Here is a 26,532-nt window from a genome sequence, read left to right as displayed (position 1 = left end):
TTCTTGTTTTGTTATTGACTTATCAAGGTATAACTATGTTGTTCTTTTTGGGGTACTAATGTACTTTGTCTGATCTATAACAAATTGGGGCCCTTCCCCACTTTATTTAATCAAAAAAATGTAATAGACTAAAATGCATAGCACTAAGAAAAAATAATAAAATTAATTATTAATAATAGATTTTAAATCTATCAAAATTATATAATATCAAATCATTGTGTTTTGTAATTATATATTATGTACAATTCCTATAACAAATAGAAAATAGACTACAAGACACACCACAAAGAAAAAACAATAAAATTAATTATTAATAGTAAATTTCAAATCTATCAAAATTATATAGAATCAAATCATTATAACTTGTAATTATATATTATGTACAATGTCTATAACAATGTAAAATAGACTATAAGACATGTCACTAATTTTCATATATACAATTTATATAATATTATTAATTTAATAAAAATAAATGTATATTTGAACTCTTCTTATTTAATTTCATTGAAATATATTTTTTTAGTAATATTTCATTATTAAACATTAATAAGATCCTTTTGACAACTATTAACATTTACTTTGCTATATATATTCAAAACAAACAAGATCCACATCATCAAAACCCCACTACCATTGGCCATTGTACCCTAAAGAGAATAGATTGAAAAAAGCATTCAATTCATCCTGCAACAATTATTTTATCAAATGGAAAACAACCAAAATGTTCTTCGAATTCTCACTATCAATCATTAGGAACCATCGCACACTAATGAATGCGCTCTTACTAGCAAATAATGTATAGCCATTGCTTCCATGGCGAACCAAATGATTTGGAATAGCCTGTATAACGTGTAGCAAATAACTTTGAATACTCTAGATTATGTATAGGAAATAATTTGGTATGCCATTGGCAATTAGATATTATATTGCATGTTTTAGTAGTTTTATAATTATTTTTACAAAATATCTCTATATACAAACAAGTATAGATGAAGTTGATTTTGTTTCCTTCCAACTAATGACTATCTTTTCATAAAATCCTGTCTCTTTGTTTTTCTCAACGCTGCCACTTGTGCCTTATTAAAGTCGTCTACATGCATATGGCTTTATACCTCTTGCTAATAGAATGTCATTGCTTGTCTACTTTTCAGGTTGTCATTATTTCATTGATGTTGTCATCCTTACATCCATCATATTGCCTTAGTCTTTGTTTGTCACTATTGGTAACTACCATAATTATTATTTCCCTGACATAATATGACTATATCCAAACTATGGCTATCATCAACAAATTGCACCTATTCAATTTACTATACCCAAGTAGCTATAGGATTGTCATAGTTAATATAACATTCTTCTTATAGTAATTCACCTTGTTTACATTTTCCTCATTCCCTAATAGCGTTATAGATATCAAGCGATGTGATCGTGCTAAGGATTTAACATGAATAAGTTTCCACTACAACGGTCTCTCAGAGTTGTATCATACTATTCATTCACCTCATGTTATTGGTAGAAATAAACTAAAATAGAAGTATAACATCCTTAATGAAGGCTTATCATACCACAACCATACAATACTATTGGGATGTGAAGCCCAATAGTCATGACTGTTTGGCTTCTCCAACTCTTCGTTCATGGCTGAATAAATGTATAAATAAGATGTGTATGGTCATGTAAAAGATATGGGTTAATGTGATAGATCTCTGCTTTGAGAATGGACGTAGGCAATTTGCTGAACCACTATAAATTCATCTTACGTTCTTGTTGTCTAATTTTCTTTGCTCATTTTAAATTAACAATTGGTATCAGAGCTAGATTGGCTTGAGCAAAGATGGAAGATGAAGATGATGACGCTGATTTTGTTATTGAAGAATTTCTTGATAATCTCGATTCAACTGAAGAAGAGGATGCTGAAGAGGAGGATGTTGAAGTGAGTGAGGATGAAGTTGAGGAAGTTGAGACCAACACTCAGGAGGATTATGAAAAAGAAAAATTTATCAGGTTGAGGGAAGAGAATCTCCTACTCATAGACAAATTGATTTGTATGGATCAGAAGTTGATGGTTTTGTGTCACATCATGAATATTGAAAAAGATAACTTTGAGAAAGAATGGGATTTTTCTGAAGAGACTGTATTTCAGCAAGAGGAAAGTGATGAGAAGCTCCTGGTAGAGGATTATTTCCTTGCAAAAATGTATTCCTTGTTGATAGGAAAGTCTTTCCTTGGTGGAAAGAATCCACAAAAGGATTTGGGGTGCCTGGTGACTGACGATCCCAAGAGCACAGGGATTATAGAGCTCAAGGAGGCGGGAGAGAACCTCTAACTCGTGGCTACGCAAGATCTAGAAGACTTTGCAAAGGCTGAGAATATGGTCTTTGAGGAAATTGATTTTCAAAAAGGAAAGGAGAGCAATGATTTATTGCTCCAGATTGCAGAAGTAGAGGTGGAGTGGAATACTTTAATTGCAGGTAGTGCACAAGCTTTTGCAAGAAATACAAACAACTTCTATGACATGGAAACTGTTGGTGCTGGGTATGGTTATCTAAGCAACTCCTCTCCCAAGCGTTTCTCTGCTACTCCTCATGATGATGTCAAAACACTAGTTATAGACTTGGAAACGAGCTCCTCAGAGGATGTGGAAAAGGCATGCAAAGTGGAAAAGTTTTTGTACTAGGGACAATGTGAGGTTGGTTTCACAGAGAAAACAATGGTTGTAAGCACAGTTTTTGTCAATAATATTTTGGACAAATCTGTGGAGTCCTTGGAGAAAGACTCAAACCTTCCATGTCTGGTTGATATAGACTCTATTATTCATGAAGAGCATGCACACGAATTAAGGGATTCCAACAGCTGTGTGAAGAATGAACAACTACAAATGGAACAGGGATTTGCCAATGAATGTGAAGCTATTGTTGTCAAAGCCCACCAGTTTGCGAAATCACGTAATATTTATGTTGATGTGAAAGAATAGGAGGTCAAGTTTCTAGAACTATCTGTTGAAGGACTAGAACCGACTGCAAATGCATTAGAGTGCTAGGTGGATATTGCGAAACGAGAGGCTGATAGGCAATGACTGATGAGGGAGGATATTGAATTGGAGTTACAAGCGTTAAGAAATCAAATGCTAACAATGCAAAGTATACACAGCTCTGAAAAACTGTGCATTCTCTCTATTGACAACATGTGTGGCATTCTGGTGGTGAAAACTTTGGAGGAGGCATTACAAAGAAAGAGCGAGAATCTAGATGCTCTGCCAGTTTTTCTCTACAAGCCAGAAAATTTCCAAGACGTTTTACGCTATGCCATTTTCTTGTGTGAGTTCGAGGAAAAGGAGATAGACAGCATTGAAAAGAAATTGGGTGATTCATTTTTGGATGAAGATATATCATTAGTTGCAGAGAAGATGAGCATTGTAGACTTCTACTGTGTTATGCATGTGCTCAAGGGTTCTTCTCTGGATGGAGGAGTTTATTTTCAATGTGCAGAAAATATTGTTTCCGTTTGTGGTTTGGTGAGTGAGTTTATCTCTAAGAAATTAGTAAAAGAAGGTGTCTTTGCCTCCGATTTGATTTGGAGATGGCTTATCAAAAGCGTGTGAACAAGAGTTTATGAAATTAAAATCTTGTAGATTGGGTGCAATATGAATTTCAATATGGAAGCAAGGATGTTTTTTGTGCATGGCTGTACCGGTTAGTCTTCATGAGGGAGATTGTTGGGATGTGAAGCCCAACAGTCATGACTGTTTGGCTTCTCCAACTCTTCGCTCATGGCTGAATAAATGTATAAATAAGATGTGTATGGTCATGTAAAAGATATCGGTTAATGTGATGGATCTCTTCTTTGAGAGTGGACGTACGCAATTTGCCGAACCACTATAAATTCGTCTTGCGTTCTTGTTGTTTGATTTTCGTTTCTGATATTTTGGATTTATCTTATGTTCTTCTCTACTCATTTTAAACTAACAAATACATCCTTGATCACTTGACTGCTCTCCTCTTTTTAATCATCACTTCATTTTGGATTGTCTTTGACTTCTTGGCTAATTAAGCATATTTACCTTTCAAGGGCATTGTCAGGCCTATGTCTTTTCTATCATTATTGCATGCTCACCGTGCATGTAAATTGCTACTCATTATGCATGTAAATTGTGTATCATCATCGTTTACTCACTATGTGGATGACTTCATGACCTTTATTATTGCTTAATATTGGAAAATGTTATTTTAATCTCATGGTTGTTCCTCCACTAGATCTGCCACATGTTACTGCATCACCATTTACTATCACTACACCTTGACATTGTGTTTCGGTCTGCTCATTATGTTATTATCCTTATCGTTTCACACAGTCCTCTTCTCCTCGCGATGGCTCTAAAGCTCTTATTTTATGACTATATTTTTACCCGTAACTCCATGTCCACTAAAGATACTCTATGTATTTACACTTACGCAACAATTATTAAAGCCAATGGAAATCGGAACAGACATCCAAAACAGACAATACGTTGTTATAAATCTCGCTGTCAATCATTGTGTGCCATGTCATATTAATGAATGTATTATCGGCGACAAATAACGCATGACCATTGCTTCCATAGTATACCAATCGAATATATCATAATACTTAAAAACGGAATCTCTGAAGGATTATCCGTCACAGAAGAAAATTGTTTGATACGAAGGATCGACCGTCCAATTGTAAGTTCCACTAATAGCTAAACAAGTTTCTCTACCGAGAAAGGATATATTGCCCACTTAAATCAGTTGGCTAGTAAAGTTGTCGTTAAACCATTTAGGTTAGAGAATTACAGGAAGGCCCTAACAAGGAATCGAAAGGCATGAAGATGAATGGCCTGCACGCAGTGATGGTGCCTTACCCTGCGCAAGGCAGTATCAATCCTCTCATTAATTTGGCCCAGCTGCTCTCTTCACAAGGGGTCTTCATCACCTTCGTCAACACGGAGTGGAGTCACCAGTGCATGTCCAAAGCAGCTCATAATGATGATGAACTCTCCACTTCCACATTTAAGTTTCTCAACATTCCAGATGGGTTGCCGCCAGACCATGGTCGCCTCGCCAACCTTGCCGAGTACGTAATCGCAATACAAAAGCTTGGCCCGGTGTTGGAGCATCATTTGCGGTGCGGCTTAGCGGAGGGAACTCCTCCCATCACCTGCATTATAGCAGAAAATTCCATGTCTTGCACTCACGAAGTGGCCTACAAGCTGGGAGTGCCCCGAGTCATCTTCTGGACAGTGTGCGCCGCCTCTTCTATTGCTCACTGCAACTCCAACCTTCTTCTCTCCCGCGGACATATTCCTGTCAAAGGTACAATTTCTAAAATTGTCCTCATCAATTTTATTTTGACTTAGAAAAAATGTGTGTAATAATTGACCGATTATAATTGCAGTGGAGGAATCGAAGAGGCCAGACAAAGTGATAACTTGTTTGCCTGGTAATCTTCCGCCTGTGTTGCCGACCGATCTGCTTTCCTTCTATCGCGCTGCTGACACATCGGACATTTTCTTTCAGTGCTGTCTCTATGAGTCCCAATTTCAAAGTAAGGCAGACTATGTGCTGGTCAACACGTTCGATGAACTGGAAGCCCCTGAGACGGTAAGCGCACTGTCCTGTAATGGCTGCCCCGCTTTAGCAGTAGGGCCTGTATTTCTTCCCAATTTTTTGGAAGGGAGGGATTTAAACGGGCGTGCGAGTCTGTTCGAGCAGGATGATAGCTGTCTTAAATGGCTTGATGCCCATCAGCCGGCTTCTGTGATATACGTTTCCTTCGGTAGCATCGCCGTCAAATCAAACGAGCAGCTAGAGGAGCTGGCAATCGGGTTGGAGAAAAGCCAACACCCCTTTCTATGGGTTCTGCGAATGGATATTGCGGGAGGTATGCCTGCAACTCTACCCGAAGGTTTTGAAGAGAGGACAAAAGATCGAGGACTGATTGTGAAATGGGCGCCTCAGGTGAAGGTTCTGTCCCACCCTTCTGTAGGAGGGTTTCTTACGCACTGCGGGTGGAACTCCTGTTTGGAGAGCATGAGCTTCGGAATTCCAATGCTTGGATGGCCCTATTTCTGTGATCAGTTTCTCGACTGCCGCTTCTGCAAAGATGTGTGGAAGATAGGCATGGACTTGGAGGGCGTTGATGTTGATGAAAATCTGGTAGTTAAGAGGGAGGAGATAGAGAAAGGCGTGAGAAGACTGATGGAAGCGGAGGAGCTGAGAAAAAGGGGCATGGGGTTGAGGGAGGCTGCATTTAAAGCAGTTGAGCATGGAGGTTCTTCTTCACTCAACTTGAACAGATTTCTTCATGACATGACAAAACTTTGCCAATCGGCTTCTGTTAAAACGGCGTAGCTACGAAAGCATTTCGTCACTCATGCATCTCAGTATTTCATGCAATTTCTTCAATGTTCTGTATTGGTCTGGTAGTAGATCATTACTACATCCTTTCTAAATTATAACAAATATGAATTTCTTCCACCTAAATTATTCTATTCAGTTTGAATGGTTGGTAGTTTAGATTGTGAATCACACTATTAAAAGTTATCTTCGTTACGACCACTCAATAGCTCTAAAAGAACGGAAATATCTGCATAAGATGCGAGCGGACATGTTATACAGTATAGATTTTAAATATGCTTCCTATTTAAGAGAAGACTTATACTAGGTTTGTTAGTATCTCTCATGAAGCAGGGACTTTCGCATAGTTGTATCTCTCACAAATAAAATGTACCGTTTTTTAATGGAAAACAAATATTTATCTTTGCAAAGTTCAAAGTTTTTTTAATATTTTGGAAACAACTTATAGGTAATCTAATTGACTAAAAAAGTTTTATCTCTTAGAATGTTTCTTTTAGGTTAAATATAAAGTTAAAAAATATGATATTTGGTACATACTAGCAATCTCACCTTGGTGTGCAATGGGTAGACTAAAGAGGTTTGGAAGGTCAATTAGGGAAAACTTTTGTCTGTACTTTTGCATACATGTTGTACAAGATGTCATCTAGTAGGGAGAGAAATAGGGACATAGAGAGATGGATAGATAATGAGCTAGAGATAGAGAGTGGGATGGAAGAAGAAATAGAGAGAGAGAGAGAGAGAGAGAGAGAGAGAGAGAGAGAGAGAGAGAGAGAGAGAGAGAGAGAGAGAGAGAGAGAGAGAGAGAGAGAGAGAGAGAGAGAGAGAGAGAGAGAGAGAGAGAGAGAGCAGAAGACAGATAGATAGAGAGATATAAATGGCGAAATAAAGTATAAAGATATTATGAGATGTAGAAGAGGGAAAGAATTAGAGGGAGATATAGAGGTAGATAAATATAGAGACAAACAAACAAAGAGAGAAATAGATACAAAGAGACATATAGATTAAAGTGGGAGTAGACAGAAAGACAGACAGACAGACAGACAAATAGACAGAGAGAGGGGGGGGGAATATGGAGGACTTCAAAGAGTGATAAATCCAGAAATAGATAGAAATAAAGTAAGATAAAGGGATAGAGATAGGTAGAAGGGTGAGAGAGGGAGAGACATAGGTAGAGAAGGAAGTGAGAGAAAATGGGGGAGACAAGAAGAGAGATAGGTAGAGGAGGGAGTGAGAGAATGGAGGTAAATAGGAAGAGAGAGATAAAAGAGGCTAGAGAGTGATAGAGAGCTTTGAATAGAGAGATAAATGGGGATACACAAAGAGAGAGAGAGAGAGAGAGAGAGAGAGAGAGAGAGAGAGAGAGAGAGTGATTGAGTGAGAGAGAGAGAGTGTTTGTGTTTGTGTGTGTGTGTGTGTGTGTGTGAGAGAGAGAGAGAGAGGTGGGGGGGGAGGGATTGAGGGATTGAGGGAAAGAGAGGGGGTGAGAGAGATGGAGGGAGATAGGGAGCGAGAATATGTGATATAGATAGAGATAGAGAGCGGTAGGGAGAGAGACATAGAGAGATATAGGGAGATAGAGGTAGGAATATGGATAGAAAGGGATAGATAGAGGAGTGAGAGGCATATAGAGAGATAATAGAGATATGGAGTAGGAGAGATGGAGTGAATGAGAGAGAGGTATAGATAATGAGATATAGATAAAGAGGGGAAGGGAGAGATGAGAGGTACCAAGAATGAGAGAGAGAATAAAGTTGATAGAGAGGTATAGAGAGACAAAGAGAGATAGAGAGGAGGAAGATAGAGAGATAGAAACAAAAAATATAGGAAAGGAAAAAAGGGAACTTGTGACATATATGAGTCAAAGAGAGAAACATATGGAAAGATATCTAGAGGGAGATAAATGTATAGTAATATTTGAAGGGAGAGAAATAAATAGGAGAGAGAAGTGGACTTATAAAAAGGAGTGATAGGGGCAGGTAAAGAGAGACAAAGAGATATAACTTTGGAAGGATAAAGGGGGTGTGAGAGAGAGAGAGACAAAGATTGTAGGAGAGAAGAAGAGGGATATAGAGAAATAGAGATAGAATGAGGTAGACAATGGGAGAGGGGAGATGGAGAGATGTAAAGATAAAGATATAGGACGTGATAAATAGAGAGGTATAGCAGAGGGAGAGATGGAGTGGATAAGAGAAGAGAGATAATGAGATATAGATGGAGATAGATGGGGAGATAAGAGAAGAGAAGACAGAGATAGAGGTGATTAGAGTGAGAGATAAAAGAGGTGATAGAGAGAAAGGTATAGGGATAGAGAGGGGTAGAGAGAGGTAAGGATAGAAATAGAGATAATGAGGGAGAAATAGGGATTGTGTGTGAGTGAGTGAGTGAGTGAGTGAGTGAGTGAGTGATATGGAAATAGAGATAGAGAAGGAGATATATATAAGTAAATATATAAATAGAAAGAGAGGGAGGAAGAGGGAAAGAGAAATAGAGAGAGGATAGAGAACACATAAAGAGATATAGAAAGAGAGAGAGAAAGTGAGATAGGTATAGAAAGAGGGAGAAATCCAACACCCTACGTGCACCAAGGCAATCGTACTTTGACTATAAAATTCATTTAGAATTAACAAGAATGGCAGAAGGTAATACCAATGGGCTATGATTTTCATCTCACCCTTGTTTATATAGCGGACCGGATTAAAGTATCGCATTCCCTCTCACTAGTGTATAGCACTAGGAGGTAGGCTCGCTAATAAAATAGAACACGTTCTCTTACACCCAAGGTCGCCTAGAAGTGCAAGGTGAGAGGATATTTGTATGGTATCTTAGGGATCTAATCTAAAAAATGAAGACACATGACAAACAAGATTAATTTCTTTAAGAAATTAATTATTTTTTAGCTAAAAGGAAAACACATTTTTTATTTTAACCCAAAGATTTTTTTCAAATTCACCCTTCTTTAGTGGCCCTACAATGTACACAAGTTAGATGTTTAAGTGTTTGAGGTCTTCTACTATTGAATCTGCACAAATGTTAGTGAAAAACAACAAAACAATAGCAAATTAGTGGGTTAATAATAAACTGTTGAAATCAATAGTAGATTAGTGGGTTAGTAATAAATTGATGAAATTAACAGTCAAGATAATAACAGTAAAATGAAACACAGAGCACTCTCGCTACTTTTTAGTGCATTCCCACGATTTCTCAGTGCATTCGTATAGTTTCTTAATTCATTTATGTGGTTTCCTATTGCATTCTTGTGATTTTTTCAAAAAATATATATTTTTTAATAATGCACACTCGATGTTTCAAGCAAACCTGCCATTTCTACTTGCAAACCCATTGTTTCAGTGTTAAATGCAAATAGAAGATAGAAAACCTAAGAGTAGAATGCAAACCCGTTATTTTAACATGAAAACTCATTGTTTCTACCCAGAAACCAGTTGTTTCAATTAGAGAATGCAGAATTTTAATCAAACAACACAAAAAAACCTAGACATAATGCAAACCCATTGTTTGTACCTACAAACCCATTGTTTCAATATTAAAATGCAAACAAAATACTAAAAAACATGAGAGTAGAAATTAAAGTTTATATCACCCATAGGGTAGTGGGAATGCATTCTCGTTGTTTCTGATGATGTTCCCGATGTTTGATAGTGCATTCCTAACATTTCTAAAAATGGACCTGGAGCTAAATCGAACTTTTGCCAAGGCAAAAATAGACCTGTTTTCCCATGTTTTTGCCTGCAAGTACCCAAAATATGCAAGATATCACACTAAAACAATAAAAAAAAATGTGAAATTTACCTATATAGTGGGTCCCACCAGTGTGCCAGAAATATGTGAGTGAAAATATGTACAAATAAAATGATTGAGATAAAAACCTAGCAATATAAGAAAACACAAAGTCCATTCAAACACTCAACATAAGGACAATTGAGAATGAAAACTAGATAAACAAAATGATAGCAATTAAAATGCAACTTTAGATTTATCCTTCAATTTGATAGTCCCCCAATTTGATGTGTGCTAGATTTTGTGCTTCCAAGGGTGCTAGATGTGCTCTATGATGATGAATGTGCAAACTAAACTAAAATGGATGCAAATGGATGTGATATGACGTTACAAATGAGAGTGGTGTGAGTAATTAAAATAACATTATGATGATATGGATGATTTGCAAAGAAAAAGGAGGGATTAAACAAGCCAAGATGGGAGATGAGAGTGCTTGAAAATGAGAAACTTGTCTTCAAAGAACACAAGTGGCAATCCACAAGATGCCATGTTGAGTAGAATTCCACACTTGCCCTAGTTCAACCAAGGATGAAAACTATCCTTGAGAAGGGTAAGTGTCATGGAGAGGAATGAAGGACACATGTCTATTTGGGAGATAAGCATCCAAAGAAATATTATTTTTCAAATATTAGAAAATATAAGGAATATGCAAACACATGTGAGGGGGGGGGGGTGGGTTGGAAAGGATAAGGTCGGTTGAAAGGATAGGGTTGGTTATAACCCAAGGATTAGGTAGTGGGTTAGGCTAGAAGAAGGGTTTAGGTTAGGAGACATGTGGGGAAATAAGATTAACTTAATTAATTAATTAATTCTACGATGGAAAAGGACAAAAGATGAATTAAATAGTCAAATTATGCATTTGTTTCATTTAATAGAAGAATGGGGTGAATTTAATTAATTAAATAATTTATGACTATCAAATAATCAATTAAGAGGGGACTATAGAATAATTAATTAAATAATATGTAATTATTTAATTTAAAAACATTCAAGATAGTAAAATTCAATTAATAAGATTAGTCAAATTTAGATGTCTACAATAGTAATATTATGCCTCTATTAGACCATTTAATATGTAAAATACATATAACAATGTAAACTAGCACACCATTAAGATAAAATGGTAAAAGTAATTATTAATACTAGATTTCAAATCTATTAAAATTATATAATATCAAATCAATTTGTCTTGTAATTATATACTATGTTCAATGCCCACAACAATGCAAAATAGACTACAAGACACACCATTAAAAAAACAATTAATTAATAATAGTAGGCTTCAAATCTATCAAAATTATATAATATCAAAGCATTGTGTCTTGTAATTATATAATATGTGCAATGCCTATAACAATGTAAAATAGACTAAAAGACATCCACAAAGAAAAACCAATAAATTAATAATTAATAATAGATTTCAAACGTATCAAAATTATATAATATCAAATCATTGTGACTTGTAATTATAAAAATAGACAATGCCTATAACAATGTAAATAAAAGAGACTACAAGACAAACTATTAAGGAAAAAATTAAAATTAATTATTAATTTTAAAATCTATCAAAATTAAATAGAATTAAATTATTGTATCTTGTAATTATATATTATGTACAATGTCTATATCAATATAAACTAGATGACAAGACATGTCACTAATTTTCATATATACAATTTATATCATATTATTAATTTAATAAAATTGAATGTATATTTGAACTCTTCTTAAATAATTTCACTCAAATATATTTTTTAAATATATCTTTTTAATTACACCGAGAGGCGTCCTATACAATGTCAACACATTCTTGAAACAAAAAAGAAATGGTTGATATTTTGGACAGTTACATATGTGAAATAGAGAATGCCAAACGACAACTACAAACTCAAAGTGTTGGACGCAAACACAGTTACAGACACCTGGCATTAATCGCATTTTATGCAGAATTTAAAACGGATGGAAGTCAAGAATGGAAAGAGTATTTGAAGAGTTAGCTCGACACTTATAAAACAAGGGGAAATAAGATTAATTAATTAATTCTATGATGGAAAAGGAGGAAAAGGATAAAAGATGAATTAAAAAGTAAAATTATGCATTTGATTTATTTAATAGAAGAAGGGGGTAAATTTAATTAATTAAATAATTTATGATTATCAAATAATCAATTAAGAGGGGACTATAGCATAATTAATTAAATTAATTAGCTAGAAGGACAGAATACTAGTTAATTAAATAATGTGTAATTATTTAATTTCAAAAGATTCAGGATAGATAAATTCAATTAATTAGATTAATCAAATTTAGGTGTCTATAGTAGTAATATTATGCCTCTATTAGACCATTTAATATGTAAATTACCTATAACAATGTAAACTAGACTACATGACACACCATTAAGATAAAATAGTAAAAGTAATTATTAATACTAGATTTCAAATCTATTAAAATTATATAACATTCAATCACTTTGTCTTGTAATTATATAATATGTTCAATGCCTACAACAATGCAAAATATACTACAAGACACACCATTAAAAAAACAATAAAATTAATTAATAATAGTAGGCTTCAAATCTATCAAAATTATATAATATCAAATCATTGTCTCTTATAATTTATATAATATGTGTAATGCCTATAACAATGTAAAATAGACTAAAAGACATCCACAAAGAAAAAACAATAAATTAATTATTAATAATAGATTTTAAATGTATCAAAAGTATATAATATCAAATCATTGTGACTTGTAATTATAAAAATGGACAATGCCTACAACAATGTAAATAAAAGAGACTACAAGACACACCATTAAGGAAAAAATAAAATTAAGTATTAATTTAAAAATCTATCAAAATTAAATAGAATCAAAGTATTGTATCTTGTAATTATATATTATGTACAATGTCAATAACAAGATAAACTAGATGACAAGACATGTCACTAATTTTTATATATACTTGATTTATATCATATTATTAATTTAATTAAATTGAATGTATATTTGAACTCTTCATAAATAATTTCACTCACATATATTTTTTAAATATGTTTTTTAATTACACTGAGAGGCATCCTATACAATGTCACCACATCCTTGAAACAAAAAAGAAATGGTTGATATTTTGGATAGATGCATATGTGACATAGAGAATGCCAAACAACACCTACAAACTCAAAGTGGTGGATGCAAACACAGTTACGGACACATGGCATTAATCGCATGTCATGCAGAATTTAAAACGTATGGAAGTCAAGAATGTGAAGTGTATTTGAAGAGTCAGCTCGAAACTTATAAAACAAGGGGAAATAATATTAATTTAATGAATTAATTAATTATATGATGGAAAAGGAGGAAAAGGACAAAAGGTGAATTAAATAGTAAAATTATGCATTTGATTTATTTAATAGAAGAAGGGGGTGAATTTAATTAATTAAATGATTTATGATTATCAAATAATCAATTAAAAGGGGACTATAGCATAATTAATTAAATTAATTAGCTAGAAGGAGGGAACAATAATTAATTAAATAATGTGTAATTATTTAATTTAAAAATATTTAGGATAGCTAAATTCAATTAATTAGATTAATCAAATTTAGGTGTCTACAATAGTAATATTATGCCTCTATTAGACCATTTAATATGTAAAATACCTATAACAATGTAAACTAGACTACATGACACACCATTAAGATAAAATAGTAAAAGTAATTATTAATACGATTTCATATCTATTAAAATTATATAATATCACGTCACTTTGTCTTGTAATTATATAATATGTTCAATGCCTATAAAAATGCAAAATAGACTACAAGACATGACATTAAAAAAACACTAAACTTAATTAATAATAGTAGGCTTCAAATCTATCAAAATTATATAATATCAAATCATTTTGTCTTGTAATATATAATATGTGCAATGCCCATAACAATGTAAAATAGACTAAAAGACATCCACAAAGAAAAAACAATAAATTAATTATTAATAATAGATTTCAAAATTATATAATATCAAATCATTGTGACTTGTAATTATAAAAATGGACAATGCCTCTAAAAATGTAAATAAAAGAGACTACAAGACACGCCATTAAGGAAAAAATAAAATTAATCATTAATTTTGAAATCTATCAAAATTAAATAGAATTAAATTATTGTATCTTGTAATTATATATTATGTACAATGTCTATAACAATATAAACTAGATGAAAAGACATGTCACTAATTTTCATATATATAATTTATATCATATTATTAATTTAATAAAATTGAATGTATATTTGAACTCTTCTTAAATAATTTCACTCAAATATATTTTTTAATATATTTTTTAATTACATCAAGAGGCATCCTATACAATGTCAACACATCCTTGAAACAAAAAAGAAATGGTTGATATTTTGGACAGTTACATATGTGAAATAGAGAATGCCAAACGACAACTACAAACTCAAAGTGGTGGACACAAACATAGTTACAGACACATGGCATTAATCGCATGTTATGCAGAATTTAAAATGTATGAAAGTTGAGAATGGGAGGAGTATTTGAAGAGTTAGCTTGACACTTATAAAATAAAGAAATACTAGCGGTTGGACCTGGCAAAGGTCCAATGTGTAACGCTGATAGAAATCCATAAGTAACTTGCAACTGTAGAATAAAATAATCAATTCATTGGCAGTAAACTTGGTACAATTAACATCAACTATCATTCATCAATCATGAAAGTGTAGGAATATATGACAATTGGGTATTGTGGAAAATATTTGTGTGGATGTTAGCATAAACCAAATTTTAAACAAAACATACCCAAAATTAGCATAGTCACTTAGATAACTATGAATAGAAAGAGCAAGGTAATGAACCAAAAGATGAGGAACATCCTACCTAAAAATGCACCTACATCATATCAAACTCCTATACAAAATAGTGACAAAAATCATCACCGTCGTGCCAAGCGTATAGAATTGTTGCTAAAAGATTCAAATCTTTTGATATAATGATATGTGAGAAATGTTTCATGATATAATCATAGATGGACTATTTCTGTCAAGTGGCATCTATGTACAGTAAACACATTGAACCACTATGAGCATTGTTTTCAGTTGACTATCTATTGGTATGCTTAAACTCAAATTTTAGACATTGTCAACAAGCCAAAAACAGCAAAGCCAAATGGGCTTACCCAAGTTAATCATCTTTCCTTCTGGAATGCCCAGACAAAAAAAATTGAAGAGAATGCATGTGAACCATAAATAGGATGAAATAAAAACTAGCTTACATAACCACCACTTGTATAACATTGTTGGGTTATATTCTTAAATTTCTGACATTTCTTCTTAACCTTTTTTTCATATTTGGAATAGGCCAATTCTTATTAGCATTTGACTCATATTTAGAATAGGTGAAATGAAAAAAATTGTTTCACTGTTGGGTCGCTTGAGCATCTTCAGAAAAATCATTGAGATAAAAAAAAATTTCAAAATGTGCTTTAGTCTCGCATACATACCATTATCGTCAACTCCTTGAAATAAAAACTTATTTTTAAATTTAGTACTTGTGCTGCACCTAATAATCATTGGTTTGAATTTTCTTACAATTGGGATTTCAATAATATAAAAAAAAAAATACTCAAAGAGCCACATATATCATATATCAACATGTGTGAATTGGATTTATACATACACAGACAAACAAATGTTGTAGATGTCAATTTGCATACACAATCAAAAATATCACAATTCACACACAAAGATATATATATATATATATATATATAAGATGAGACCATTTCCTTTTAATTGTCCATTATATAATGATATTAAACACAATTACACAGATATTTGCAATCATAATATAATAGATGAAATCTTAAGACAATCAGACAAAATTTGGGTTATTTATTCACAAAACAACCACTACACAAATAAACATAAAGTAGCTACATTTTACATATTATTTTTGCCTAAAGGATGGTTAAAACCATATCATTTTGTCTCATATGTATATGAAGATGTGTGTAAATCCACACATAGAAAGTACTTAGAAGTTTGTACCATCTTATTTATACCAACACATTTGGTAGCCATACAAAAACATGGATAGAAAAATCTGAAATGACAGACCCTGCGTAAAATCTGATGTACTAAAAACAGTGCCCAACATAAAGCTTTACATACACAAAATGCTTCACACAAGCCCATGATGCAACTTAAAATACCCAAATAAATGTCATGCAAACCCAACATAAAACATGACATACCCAAATTATACATACGCCACCATTACATTATTTTATAAACCCAAATTTAACAAGATTATTGAATTTCATGACGTATATATGAATAGCGGTAACTGCTAAGTAGTGTTATTTTAGTAGTTAGCAGAATAGGAAATAGATATTCATTTTTTTTCAATAGACTTAAAAGAGTTGTGATGATCTTAAACTCAATATAAATACTTCATTTATGTGCAAATTTTAATACAATGTGAAAAATTGACTGCCAATAAATTACAAATAGTGTATATATAGTGGAAACATTGAGTAGAAAATTTACTAGCGTTTATATGAAGACTGTAAGCATAATTTTGAGGTTGTTATTTATAGGATACAATTTTCATTTACTCATTTGACCAATCATCATGTGGATGATCTTTGACATTTGCAGCCCACTCACAAGTGATCTATGTATCCTGCCTTTATTGCATGTTGTACAATATTTTGGCACTAAGTTTCCATTGTGCCTGAAAACTCCTACATGAGATTTCATATTCAATGTTGTTTACTTGCATCCCTTTCTAGAACATCCTATCAATTCCTATCTACATATTCAATATGTATTTAAACCCAATTAAATCCTTTAATTCAGTTCTCATTAGATCCATAATTGTGAAATTACTAAAGAAAAATTAAAGAACTCAAAGTATATTATATGATTTATGGGAACAAGAAAACTAACTTAATCAATATCTTTGTCCTTCAGAAGAGCATAATATTATTTTTTAACATCTTGAACTTTTCATACTTTATTTTTATAAGGAGAGCTACTGTAGTTGAAGTTCTTCCTTTGGTTGTGAGGCATGTGTGCAACATAGAAACTTGTTAAGAATTTGCATTGATGGTATATAGATTAAATTCACTGAACAAGATTAAAGAAGCATACTTCTTTTTTATAAGGAGATTTGTTGCAGCCAAGCTTCTTATTTTTTCCTTATGATCGTGTATGGATTGTTCTCCATTTTTGTGTACCTCTCGTAAGAGAATTCTAGGTCAATACGGAGGTCTTCCAAGGATTTCACTCTGGAGACTGCAGTAAATGTTAGTCCTTGCCTTTCTATTGCACCAATATTGATGGTTGCCTTCTGTAGTGTTAAACCTTGGGCTTTATGTATGGTCATAGCCCATGCCTTTTTTATTGGTAGTTGCCTAAGGTTTCCTAGTGATACTAGTGTTATGGGTATAACTTTTGAGTCATTTGGATGCCACAAGGGACCGCTATAGTTATCAAATCTTACCATGGTATACATTGGTATGTCAGGTAGCTTGGAGTTAGGGCTATAAATTATTTCAATTATTTCACCAAGAGCTCCATTGACAAGTCTTGTTTGTGTCTATATGTTAGTTGTGAGCATGATTCGTTGGCCCGATGATAGTAGGACTTTTTTTTCAAGTTGTTCATCATCAGCCTCAATAGTTGTTTTTCTTATAGTCATTTTAGCTCTACTTATTACAACTACATGATTTAATTGTTTTAGCATTTGTTTATTGTGATGGGTTACCATATAATTAGTAGCAAAGAGGTGGACTACAGTGTCAAATTGCTTATTTTCAATTGGCAGTAATTGTTCTTTTGTTCGTGTCATCAACATTTACCAATCTTCCTGGGTCAGGTGTGCATTGCGTATGTTTAGTAATATTTGAAGAAATTGTGATTGCCTTAGAGATTCTCCTTGTTGGCAAAACATTGTTTGTAGGGTGATAATTGTTGTAAATTGGTTCCATAGTGTTATGGCATTTGATTGTGATGTGTATATTGGTTTATCCATTATGGGTGGTAGTTGGGCGAGGTCTCCAATTAGAATCATAGATACACCTCCAAAGTATGAATTTTTTATGATGAGGGAAAGCTTCGCAAAGCCGACTGTCTATTTTCAATAATATTTTAGAACCTATAAAGCTCATCTTGTCAATGAGTATATATCTTATGTGCTTCAGCTTTTCCTAGAATATTGTTAGTGCTTCACCATGTATTGGTTGCATTTATTTGATAGGGATTTATAGTGTTGAATGAATAGTTATAGCATGAATGTTAAATGCATAAATTCCGGTAGGATCCAGTACAAGTATTGGGTTTTTTTCTTGTGGCGAATTTTCTTGTAGCATATTTCTTATACAATTGATAAGGTATGATTTTTCTGTACTCATAGTTTCTATTATGATCATGTGTAATGGTTTTTTTAACAAACTGATGTTATGATTAGAGACTATCAAAAGTGCTTTCTTTTGTTCCATTGATAGTGTATCGGTGGGTGTAAACTTCATTGTTGGTACATGTTCATCTTGGGTGGTTGTTTTCTTAATCCTTGTAAATTGTGATGCAGTATCATGCAATTCATGTGGTATTTTAGCTTCAGCTTAATTATAGTTGGTGTCAAATTCACATTGGCCTAGTAATTCAAGTTCATCCACATTGTTGTTGATTGTATGCCTCATTCTCAAGAGTAGTTCCTACTCATTCATTTCTGATGCACATGGTAGTTATATTCCTTTCATCTTCGTTGTTTTCTTCTTCTTGGGGTTAGCATTTTCTTCGATATGTCGGATGATGTGCCATACCTGATATTTGTTTACATGCATTTGATGCCAATTTGTGATTATTGTGTCCTTGGTAACTCCTATATCAGTCGCTATATTTCGAAAGTGTTTATATAAGAGTAATTAACTCCAACAAAATGTTTCAAAATGTTCTGACTCTTCCTTAGGTATATTATAAAATTTTGGGTAAACGTTAACAATGGCTTGTATTGTTCTCTCTTTCTATTTGCATGATTTGCAACTTGCAACATAGGTGTAAGATCTTGCAAATTCGAGTAATGTGATTGTCTCTAGCTCTGGAGGGTGGGTCATATAGGAGCGTAAGTAACTATTTTATACTATAGTTTCATTTTGTGTTTTAGTTCATCAATGTAGCACTTTGTGTTCAACATTTAAATTTGTAAATGGTTTGTTACAAACAACAAGGGATAAGTTTTGAAGCATATGACAAGTTTCTTGTGCACTAATATCATGTTCTGCAATAATTTTTGTCATCAATTTTCAATACACTACTAGCGTTGGGTCATCTCGTTGTTGATTTGTGGATATTCTTGTTAGCATAGCATTACAACTTTCAGATGTTCTCTCTGATTTTGATGTATATTTGGCAATGTATTTTAGTACTTGAGTTCACGTGATATGACAGGTTGGCAATCAATATTAGCTCTCCATATTGAGATCATTTCTAGGTTGTGGATGTTAAGCCTATCATCGTTTCTTATAGGTTCATATTTCTTTGTACCCATTTCATCACATGACAAGATCGAGGTAGGATGTTCTTTCCATGGAGCTTTATATCAGTATTCTAGTCTTTTACCCTTTTTTACAAGCATGTGCACTCTCTCCATTTTGTGTGTCTCTGCACACGATTCACTAACTCTTCATAATCATCAAATATATGTGTGGCTAATATCTATATTGTGTTTAGGAGGCATGGATCATCATGTGGACATTGATATATTTGGTTGTTCCTATGTGTTGCAGCATGAGGGTTCTGAGCGCTTACATACTTGTCAAAAAAATTTACTTCTTTATCCACATCTTTGTTATTTTCCCAATCTAGCTTGTCCATGTCTAGTGCAGTCTGGAGCCACAGGAACCCATGTACATGTGTGGTTCCTCGGTGTTTCCATTTATATATGTACCAATAACCTTTAACACCAAGGATTTTTTCAATAACTTCTTCATGGAATATGGTGAATCTTTGATGTTGGTATAATGATGTTCTATGTGGGTTATTAATTACATTTTCAAGATGGTGCTTATTTGAATGCATGAAAAGTTGCATGTTATTTGAGAGGAGTTGTTGGAGGTCTGGCCACTTTGTATCAAATGCGCTTAGTGTGGAAAAATGAGTGGGAGATCTTATTTGGTTAATCATGTTTGTTAATTCAAGACAACATTTGTTCCACTATGGTCTCGTACCTCTCATGGAAGAGCCAAAGTACAATAACTCCTTTGGTAGTTGTGAGTCAGGGAGATCTTTTAAGTGTGCGCATAAATTCTCAATAGTGGTTGGTAAGTGCTCCTCTGCATGTTTTTTACTGAAAACTATTGCAAGAGATTGGCTTTGATGGCTCATCATAAGGTTGTATATGTAGTATCGGAATCTTGGATGTTTTCCAAATCTTTGATCATGGAATCTCATTAAGTGTAATACATATTCATGCATCTTTAGTTTCCTAGTCCTTGGCTGTATTTTTAATCCAGTTCCATTTGGGAAGAGTGTTGGAAATGCCATATCAAGTAGGCCCTCGGTATTATATTCATTAATTGGAGATGAGCCTATTTATGGTCAGTCGATGATGTCATTTGTGCTTTCCTCTAGCTCTAGTGTTTTCTTAATTATCTTTAGTTCATGGTGTTTGTTCTGTAGGTGGGATATAAATGATGATGTATTGGTTGCAATACCCTCAACTTGGTTTTCATCAAGACCATCTTCAATGTTTGCTACCATTACCTCATCGTCTGCTTCAATGGTGTGAAGTATGTTTTATACGTATGTTCTTTCCTTGGGGATTTATTTTAAGTTGTTATTATTTATTGAGACATCTTTATAGTATGGGTCATATTTGAATTTGTATTGCAATGCATCCCTAAAATGACCCCTAATTACATAACAATCATATTAGTTTCCTTTAGCTTGGGGTCTGCGAACTATAAGGACATCTATGTCTCCCAATTTATGTGGGAGCACACTTGCCATGTTCTGTATGTCTTGTGGGAAGCTAGTTGTATGGCCAGTGTACTTATATTGGCCTCCAAGAGTATGGGTAACCTGTAATATAGGGTTCACTCTAGCAATGAGCATTTCTTCTACTTGGGTCAATATCTTCAACATAATAGGTTGCTCCCCTAAGTCCATGTTATTGAGTGGTGAGAAACGATGTACGCCCTTTTCATTAATGCACCTTCTACGGGTAGGAGTTTGGCATGATGAGTGTGAAAGGATACATGGGTATGACTCTTTGCATATGTTACATATTTCCAAGTTAGAAAGCACGTCTATTTTCCTACGAAATCTTTTCATTGTTGTCATAAACCTAGCATTAGAATTTAACCCAGTTGTTTGCTTTGTTTAATATTGTTCTTGTACATGTAGTTTTTGGTGAGCTTGAGGATTTTTCACGTTTGTAGATTTCCTTCCACGGGATTAGTTTCATTTTTTTATATTATTTTCAAATGCCTACGTATAGCTATTTGCTCCCTATGATTGGCATAATAGGTTCGACTTCTTTTTCGGCTCAGTCCTCTTTGATCTTGAATTTTTTTAGGGTGATTATTAGTTCCTTGAGTACAGGAGTCAGCCATATATTTGAAGTATTCATTACGTAAAGCATAAACATCTTAACAAGAAAGCCTTGAACCAAATATTAACAACACAATATAATATACATGGAACATTGCATAATTACATTTTTATTCTATTTACAATTATATGCTTATTCTATTTACAACTATTTGTTGCCTTTAAGCCTAAGGACTTGCATTAGGGAGATTTATTATTTGCAATATTACATAGGAGTAAATTAGATCTTTCACTATATTTACAACTATGTGTTGGCTTTAAGGATGGGGGCTCATATCAATACACATTTCTTTGATTTTCTCAAGAAGTATAGTGCTCTTTTAGGAAAAATCTAGCTGATTTGCCTTGGTGATGGTAACCTTCAACTGTTCTTCATTATTGTATGTTTTATTTCTACATGTTAGGCTCAAGAGGAATTGATTATGTATCACATTTTTTATTACCTTTGCAGTGCTTTGCTCGGCATTCTCATAAAATTGAAGCATGTATAACATTTCTCCAGGCATGCCCATAAGTTTTGTAGCCCCTTCATCAAATGCAATTGCCCATATTGTATCTGTGTGGTCCTACAGATTTGTCTCAAGGATATATTTATAGTTACACTCAGACAGGGTCATGTTCCACTTTGAACAATACCAAGTTCCTTCTTTAGTCTCATCTAATTGTTTCTTACATGGTTTTCCATTTACTTGGGTGGGACATGTTGGATAGCAAAATGACTTAGATTTTATCTGTTGTGTTGTTTTCTTTACGATGTAATCGAAGATTTGCACTGAATTTGATGCATGTGCCCAAATTTCACTGATCGTCATTATTTGAGGGGTGGGAGTAGGTGCAGCAAGCTGATGCACAATTTCTTGTTCAATGTCAACATTCTAGTTGAACCAATATTTCAGCTAGGCCAATTCCTCTATAGGAGGGTCTATGAAGAGGCTTGTATTAAATGTTGTACCTATTACAATTCCATTGAACTCACATACACGACCACTCTTGATATCAAGAGTAGTTGTTTCTTGTAAATAATGTCTTTGTTGGAGTTCAGTACCTTCCTTTTTTGCCATTGCACCCCATAGTGTAACATTGATGATTGTTCGAGTCATGTCAACTAACTTAATGGTATGCCTAGGAACCTCTATACTATCTCTTCTCCTTATCATTGAGCTTAGATCGACACTAATGACAATTCCAATGAAATCAATGGTTGAGTTGTTATTTTTGCTAGCTACTTGATCAAGAGTTGTGAAAATGAATCTATGCTTGGGTATGGAGGAGTCATCATTGCAAGTAGTAACCTTTGAATCATCTACCAAGGTTATTTCTAGCCCACTATTGAGTTTGTTGTAAATTTTATTGGACAAATTTATTGCCCCCAAGATAATGTGTATTTCATGCCAACTTGGATGTTATCATAATAGGTTTTTGCTAGTTCATTGAAACACGTAACACACATTTCAGTACCTTCATTGTCTACAATGTCAAAGCTAAAAACTTGGCCAATTGTTTTTGTTGTATCATAGTGGTAGATGTCCTTCTTCAATAGGACATGACCCTTGATGGTCCACCTTGGTTGGAAGGGATTCAAATTTTTAATAGGAGTTATTGTCATATGTGTGTTTCCCACATTTTGAGGTGGCTTGACCCCAAACAATTCTTTTTGTCACCCCAAGCTCTTACATTTTGTGGATGTGCTTTCTCTATACTTGCATTGCATAGAGGAGGTGTAGTTTGTTCTATCTAGTCTTCTTGTTTTACACAAAGGAAGATAGGTTCTCCAACTATAGCATGTGTTGTACATACAATTTCTAGGTTTACAATAATGATCCACCTACACAATTAAATAATAAAAAAGAAATATTATAAGCACTACATTGGGTAAAATGTAAAGTTTCTATGAACTTTGTTGGAATAATAGTAAGCTTATTGACTCACTGGGAGCCATGCGAATTCGGGAAGATGTATTTTGTTAGTTGTATTATGGAGCCAACTATGAGTCATTTAGAATCTATGTCATTATTATATTTGTTTGACAAGGATTCCTTTTATTTGTGTATGCCATCAAAAATATCAACTCTATAATGATTGCAATGCTCAGGTACATTCCCAAAGTTGGACATAGAAAATATTTGGAGACATGGAGCTACAAGCATGGACCCGTTGTACATAAGATGGATTGCATTTTCAGTTAGTACGTCCATTAGATAGCGTATTAGGATCCTGATTGCAAAACTATGAGAAAACTACTTCATTGCACTATATGGCTCTTCAACAACAGGTTGGATACAATAATGACAACGCACATAATAGACAATGTGTATGTATCAAATCTTCAATAACAACATTATTGGTAAAGTAATTAATAGATAAAGCAAGTAATAACTCCCTTGCCCTCTCTTTCTGTATATATATATGGTATAGCGCACATCAATTTAGCATAAATCTAACACAAGAATTATACATCACTTAGTAGAAGCATCAAGACTGATAGTAACATGTAATGAGATTCTAAAGAGATCCATGTTACTGCACATTACCTAAGCAGTTGAAGATGGGTAGTAGCTTTGAAATACACAAGACAAATCTAAAAGAGAAATTGCAGCTTGAAATAACACTCAGAGTATTGTGAATAAGGCATTAATCATGAAGAGACATGGAGTAACCAAGCATAAACCAAAAAATGCAGCCAAAAGCATCTATATATCTTGGATCATGTAAGAAAGTAGCAACAAACAACAAACTTGTAACACATCCAACAATTAGTAATACTTGCAAAATATATATTACATGGCTTAATGAGTACATCAAGAGTATAATATGTTCAAAGAGGGTCTAATATGTACATTAAGTGTACAATATGTTGATTAACTACACAATATGTACATTGGGTATACAATATATCCAATGCCAATAGAATTGACCAAAATGCTCAGCTTCAACATGTTCATGACATTCCAAAAACCAAGCTTGGAAGGCAACCCTCGTAAGAGGCTATTCAATGGCTTTAAAAGTGCATATCTTGTATAAGATTAGTTTATCTAGGGATACCAAACATTATCGAGGAAATTAAAAAATAATAGTTTCACGACCATGGAACAGTGCACACCATGGAGCTCTCGATATTGCAATTCCCAGAGTACATTGTAATACTATTGTAAGACACCACATGTAGCCTCATATGTGTGCATGGTTTCTTGGAATATCTCAATCTCGTGGTTTAGTACGTCATGTGTATTTGCACATGCTTGCTTCAAGTCTTCCACAAGCTTGTGATAGTGCTCTAATGCATTCATTCAGAGCACTTCAATTTTAGTTTGGTGAGATCTAGGCCAATTGACGGAGGTGAATCCGTTTCAAATACTGCTTCATTATTTATTGGTGCAGGCACCGGGCTTGGCGATAGATGCTTGTCTGGCATACCGCCAAGTATGGCAATAATATCTCCAAGTCTATCGCAATTGTCCATAGCCTATTGGCATGAGGTAATCACAAAGTAAGTCAACATGTTCTCAATTGTTTATCCTCCAATGCTTTCAATTTTAAAATCCAATCTTCTTGTATATGATTAATTCCCATTTTTTGTGTGTTTTTTTATCACAATTCAATTATGGGGAGACTTATTTTTGGTTACTACTTGCGTCAATGCAATGAATTTGTTGAACAAGGTATAGGAACTTAAAAATGAACACGATACATGAGCTTCAAAATGATGGTGTGCAGAAACAAAGACGTGACAGAGCATATGAACTGTTTGACAAAATATCTCGAAAAGATGCATCATTTCATCTAATCCATTGATAAAAGGGTATGCACAAAATATATCTATACAAAACATTGAATGCTATCGAGTATATATTTTGCAGTGATAAAGACAAGATCCACTATTTAGAACAAGGTGTAAATACCCATCAAAATGTGATGTACATATGAAGTTTGAGTTTGTGTTCCTCCTTTGTCATATTCAATGATGATTGTGGGCATTCTACATAAAAAATGCCCTAAGATACATCTTGAGTCCCCTATTTATGTCAGGAAATATCTCTAGTACAAAGTTGTTAGTCTGCTCTTGTTTTTCTGTCTTTTTGCATTCTTTAAATTTTTTTCACCTTGCAGTTTTTCTTCAACTGAACCTCTCAATTGAACCGTTTCAAGGTTCAAGGTTCAAGTTCAAATGCGGTATGTGACATAGAGGCTTTGTTAAAAAGGTGTTAAAATTCTTGGTGGTCGTATTTCATTGAACTTGAACCATGAACCTTTAGAGTGGTTCAAGGTTCAAGGTTCAACATGTTAAAGAAAGTCTCATGTAAGTCATGTTTTATAATGGGTAAGCTTCATGTTCATGTGTTTTGTAAAAATACTATGTTGAACTTGAACCTTTGAACTTATTTTCGAAGGGTTCAAGGTTCAAGGTTCAAACTTTGAGGATTGATGACTTTGGAGATAAATTGGATAAGTATCGACATATAGGGAATATTTTGGATTTAAAAGATGAGCCTCGAGAAAATGAATTGTGATGTGAATCCGTACTTGGGAATAATCATTCCAAATAATCATTTCAAGTAAAGGGTGCAGAGGAGTAAATATTCGTTATAAATAAACTATCAGAACTTGATCTTTTCGGCATGATTTGGCACGAATGAGTATGCAGTTTTCAAATCATGACAGATCATGCGGCCGATATTTTAGGCCAGTCCCTAAAATTTGTTTTATTTAAAACAAGTTACTTC

The 26,532-nt window shown here is 33.7% G+C and overlaps 1 protein-coding gene across 1 annotated transcript; it reads left to right on the top strand.

Annotated features, from left to right (window-relative positions):
- Positions 1-3,082: 3,082 nt before the first annotated feature.
- On the top strand, positions 3,083-6,371 carry LOC131072010 (linamarin synthase 2-like). The gene is made up of 3 exons (XM_059211574.1): positions 3,083-3,517; positions 4,802-5,333; positions 5,416-6,371. The coding sequence occupies exons 1-3, from the start codon at positions 3,083-3,085 to the stop codon at positions 6,369-6,371; spliced, it is 1,923 nt and encodes a 640-aa protein (XP_059067557.1).
- The last annotated feature ends 20,161 nt before the right edge of the window (positions 6,372-26,532 follow it).

The sequence above is a fragment of the Cryptomeria japonica genome, chromosome 1, assembly GCF_030272615.1.
Source record: "Cryptomeria japonica chromosome 1, Sugi_1.0, whole genome shotgun sequence".
NCBI classification, from domain to species: Eukaryota; Viridiplantae; Streptophyta; class Pinopsida; order Cupressales; family Cupressaceae; genus Cryptomeria; species Cryptomeria japonica.
The sequence above is the reverse complement of the archived record's forward strand: the minus strand, read 5'-3'. Positions and strand labels throughout refer to the sequence as shown.